Raw genomic sequence first — 5,168 nt, forward strand, 5'->3', positions numbered from 1 at the left:
TATATATATATATATATATATATATATATATATATATATATATATATATCTTCTATCTTCTTCTTCATCCGTCTCCATACCACCCTGTCCTCTACATCTGCCTCTTTTACACCAACTACCTGCATGTCTTCCCTCACCACATCCATGAACCTCCTTCTTGGCCTTCCTCTTTTCCTCCTACCTGGTGGCTCCATCCTCAGCATTCTTCTACCAATATATATATATATATATATAAAAGCACAGTAAATCAACTATTTATGATGTAAAGTGAAAGTTAAATCTGACACCTTCATTCATTTCAGCTCTGATGTTGTCCCTTTATTCCAACAGAAAAACCCAAATTGACTCCTCAAAGCTTCATCTACACTGAAGATACAGTCTCTCTGAGCTGTGAGCTGCAGGAGGCATCTGAAATGATGTTTTACTATTACAGAAATTCACAGTTTGTGAGCACTGTATACACCAAAACACTCAGCGTGACACTTAACAAAGCAGGAGCAACAGTGTATCAGTGTCGTGCAAGAAGGACAATTTACAATAAATATACAAACTATGATTATGACTACACAAGACTCAGTGATCCTGTCAAAATTACAGCAACAGGTATTTCATGGTTTTCCTTTTGTTTTTTAAGTGTGCAGAAACACTTAAAATAATACCACAAAACTGATAATTCTGCATTCTGTTTGGTCAGTGGTTTGATTAGGTTTTGATTTTTTTTAAACAGCAGCTCGGACAGTGCACTTATATTTTACACTTTCTAGAGTAACAGCTCAGTCACAAGTTTATGAAGTTGGATGCTTCAAAAGCTAAAACAACAACAACAAAAAAAAAAACACTAATGTAAGTGTTAATGTGGTGAAGTTTTCTTTAAAATATCTATTTAACTTATAATAAATTATTTAAATAGTTTCCATTGTAAACAATTTCAGAATTCAGAATTCTAAAAGTTTGAGTTAAATTAAATTAAATTAAATTAAATTAAATTAAATTAAAGAAGTCATGACTGGTTACAACAGAAGTGTAGAAGAATAAATCACAATGTTTAGCTGGTCTTTTGTAGTTACTCAGTTACCGTGTAAAATAAAGTGTTCCTGTAAGAAACTGCTGGCCAATAACTTTGGCTTCCTTTCACCAGTGATCGACTCACGAGTGTGTAAGAATTCTTTATTTATGTGTTCCATAAAGTCTACAGCCTACAATATCCATTTCAGATTGCTAACAGATACCTGTTAATACATACATTAAACATGTATGAATATATTTACAGAATTTGTATTTTGGAAAAAGTTTGTTTTTAAATTCAATGATAATAAATAATGGTTGTAGAGATTAAATAAAATTTAACTGGTTTATTTATGTGGTTTTAAATGTGTGTATAATTTATTATATGACTGATATGGGCAATTTAACAACATCTTGCAAGCTGAAAAAGTGTGAGCATCACTAATGTAGAACATAAATTTTTAATAGAATCTAAATGACACTGATTATGATGTAAAGTGAAAATCAGCTTAGACACCATCATCATTCATTCTAACAGAAAAACCCAAACCCACGGTGAGAATAAATCCTCAGATCTCCATCTACACTGGAGACACCATCACTCTGAGCTGTAAGCTGAAGGAGATGACTGCATGGGAGTTTTCATGGTACAAAAATTCACAGCTTGTGAACACTGTACCCATCAACACATTCAGTACAAGAGTCAATAATGCAGGAGAAACAGTGTATCAGTGTCGTGCAGGCAGAACAACCAACAGCTATAATAACTATAACTACTACTACACACAGCTCAGTGATCCTGTCAAGATTACAGCAAAAGGTATTTCATGATTTTATTCACACTCTCCTAAACCTGTTAAAAACACAAGGACAAAGACTGCATAATTATTACAAGTGTATTTCTTCTATAATCTTTTAGATAATGTTTTGATATAAGTTTATAAAAGTATTTGTCACCCTGTCTGTAACAAAGTGTAACAGGGCAAAGTAAAGTAAGTAGACCAGGTAAATGTGTGTTTATCAGAAAGAGATTCACTCTCATACATCAGATACTAGAAATGCTGATCAGTCACTTTGGCTTTAAAATGTACTGTATGTGGTCTTTAAAAATTACAGCAAACACTGTCAATTTCACTTTGGAAAAAATAAATAAATGTGGGGTTTTTAATCCGGTCATAAACTGGTCATGGTTGTACTTTATATACATTGTGATACAACATGATCATTTAGATATTGTTATTATGTGAAAGAGTATCTAGCTGGCAGTAATGCTGGTATAAAGGCACTTTACACAATCCTGTCAGTAGTATACAGAATTACAGTGATGTTGAATTGACCCACACATGTATAGAAGCAGAGAGATGAAGTCCAAACGCCTCGCACTTGTATTCTTTTAAAATGTAAGACAAGGGTGTGTGATTTTGCTTGATAACACAAACACAATTATACATTTGTATATTTTATTATTTTTTGTAAAAAATATACTAATTAAAAACTTTTCCTGTTTAACAGAGAGACCACAGGCAGTACTGAGTGTATCTCCACAGAACTGGCTGACTGAAGGAGACTCAGTGACTCTAAGCTGTGAGGTTACAGACTCCTCTACAGACTGGACATTCAGCTGGTACACAGTTGTTCCCTACAGAGACGGTGTAACTGCAGTACAAATTAATCATGTCTCTATCATGTATGTGGAGCTTCTCTCAGACAGCAGCAGAGGATCTGGCAGCAACTACACTCTCAGTCCTTCTGCTCTTCATCACACAGGAGTTTATGTGTGTAGAGGAAAGAGAGGAGAACCAGCCTTTCACACACTGTACAGCAATCCACAGCCTCTATGGATCTCTGGTGAGGAAACTGATTGTTGAGCTGTCTGATATTATTTGTTTAAAAAAATCTTAAAAAAAAAAAAAGAATAAATGTAAGAAGATTTGTTTAACATTTATTAATCAGTAATAATAATATGTATAAGGTTGTAAATTGCCCTAATCCATAAGAGTCAATTTCCAGATTTGTAACAATGATGAGAAAATTCATGGTTCTGAGCTCATGTGATGCTGATCATGTGCACCTATTACTATTTTCACCATAAACACTGTTTGTGTTTAAATCCTTTGTGTTGCCCTGTGCCTTTACAACAATCGCAAGATTTTCTCCAGTTTTGGTTTTGTTCCTTGAACTTAGTTCCTTTTAGCAGCTTTCTGGATTATTCCATGTTAAACCTGTGTGTGTTTTGTCTCATATTGTGCACTGTGGCTTTAATTTTCAAATCAATAGACATCATTTTGAACACACACTTGTATCATCATTACATTACAATTTGTGTATATATATATATATATATATATATATATATATATATATATATAATATGTGTGTGTTTCTTCTGTGTGTAAGGTGAATCTCCTCCAGTGTCTCTGATCATCAGTCCCAGCAGAACTCAACACTTTACTCGTGACTCTCTCTCACTGAGCTGTGAGGACCAGAGTAACTCTACTGGATGGACAGTGAGACGATACACAGACAGTGAAGGAGTGTTAGATTGTTCACAGTGGGGATCAGTTACAGGATCTACATGTAACATCAGCTTCCTCTCCACATCCTACACTGGAGTTTACTGGTGTGAGTCTGAATCTGGAGAAAACAGTAATCCTGTCAACATCACAGTTCATGGTGAGTCTTCATGTAGTGTGTTTACTTTTAAAGAGAAAAAGAAATGTTTCTAGACAATATTCAGAACATCAAGACATTTTATCAGCTTTCTGACAAATAGCTGTTTTTATGTATTTTTTTTTTAATGACCACATTCAGTGAAATTGCTCGGTGCACTCAGCAGTGCTGCCCCACTATCGAATGCTTCAAAATATATCAGTATATAAGTTAGATACAGTTTTAAGTTAAACATTGATGTTCATGTTGTATATGAACTATTTCTGTGTAATTGTGATTTTCTGTGTTCTAGATGGTCGTGTGGTCCTGGAGAGTTCTGTTCATCCTGTGACTGAGGGACATCCTCTGACTCTACACTGTTTATATCGTAACACAAATCCCTCAAACCTCCGAGCTGATTTCTATAAAGATGGATCAGTCGTCCAGAACCAGACTACAGGAGAGATGATCATCCATAAAGTCTCAAAGTCAGATGAAGGTTTCTACCACTGTAAACACCCAGAGAGAGGAGAGTCACCGAGAAGCTGGATCTCAGTCAGACGTGAGAAATATATATTTTAATTAAATCCTTGTAAAATCTTTTTATAATGCTGTTTATATCTGCAGTGTTTAAAAGCGTAAAATGTGGTCTTCTTTCTGTCCAGGCTCTGTCTCAATCTCAGGATCTAGACCCAGTGGTGAAACAGTAGGAGTGGCTGTGGGACTGAGTTTGTCCTTTTTGTTCATCATTTTGCTGATATTAATGATCCTGCTGTGGTTCTACAAAATGAAGAAAGGTCTGAGAACTGAAGTTAACGTATACCCATATTGAAAAAAAAAAAACCCACAAAAACAGTTATGAACATGTTATTTATGTTTACATGATATTTGTTATGACAAATTAAATGTATTATCATGTATTAGAGAGGTTCCTGCTGTAATCTGATAAAAAAGTATTAAAACCTGCTACTAGCTTTAATCCTAATTTACTTTCAAACGTAATACTAAATTATTTATTATATATATATATACAGAAATCCAATCAGACATCAGAGCAGAATCAGAGGCGATCAGGAGCTGAAGACTCTCAGTCAGGACACAAACCACTTCAGACTGGTCAGATTCTGTCTCAGTGACTGATTATTTCTGCATCTGTTCATTTAGAAAATTCTCAATTTATTGTAATTTATCTTCACGTTCACTTCAGATATTGTATTTAGATTTTTTAGTTTTTTTATATAGGAAACACACATTTATGTGACAGTGGATCAGGCAGATACGAGTGGAACAGTAGATTTATTTTAGTTTAGACATTTCCTCTCACTATTGGAGACTTAACTATAGATAAACTCTATACAGTAAAGTTCAGAAGTGTCCTGTAGTGATTAACACACTGCACTGTGTTCAGGTGAAGCTGCAGCTCAGAGCAGTGAAGTTACTTACGCACAGGTCATGAAGAAGAAGAAGACAAGCAAGAAGAATGGTGGAGTGTTTTTAATGTTAAATTATGCACA

General features: G+C 34.5%; 1 protein-coding gene and 1 long non-coding RNA gene across 2 annotated transcripts in view; both read left to right on the forward strand.

Moving 5' to 3' along the window:
- The window catches only part of LOC124386911 (leukocyte immunoglobulin-like receptor subfamily B member 2), a gene marked incomplete at its 3' end in the record, with an annotated part of 29,179 nt that extends 25,721 nt beyond the window's left edge, over positions 1 to 3,458 (forward strand). The window contains exon 6 of the mRNA XM_046850959.1: positions 3,403 to 3,458. Coding sequence (XP_046706915.1) covers positions 3,403 to 3,458 — 56 coding nt within the window. The remainder of the gene's footprint in view (positions 1 to 3,402) is intronic.
- Positions 3,459 to 3,656: 198 nt separating this feature from the next.
- On the forward strand, positions 3,657 to 4,451 carry LOC124386924. Its single transcript, XR_006926056.1, has 3 exons — positions 3,657 to 3,678; positions 3,968 to 4,216; positions 4,320 to 4,451. It is a non-coding gene; the product is annotated as an uncharacterized LOC124386924 (long non-coding RNA).
- The last annotated feature ends 717 nt before the right edge of the window (positions 4,452 to 5,168 follow it).

The sequence above is a fragment of the Silurus meridionalis genome, chromosome 6 (genome assembly GCF_014805685.1).
Source record: "Silurus meridionalis isolate SWU-2019-XX chromosome 6, ASM1480568v1, whole genome shotgun sequence".
NCBI lineage: Eukaryota > Metazoa > Chordata > Actinopteri > Siluriformes > Siluridae > Silurus > Silurus meridionalis.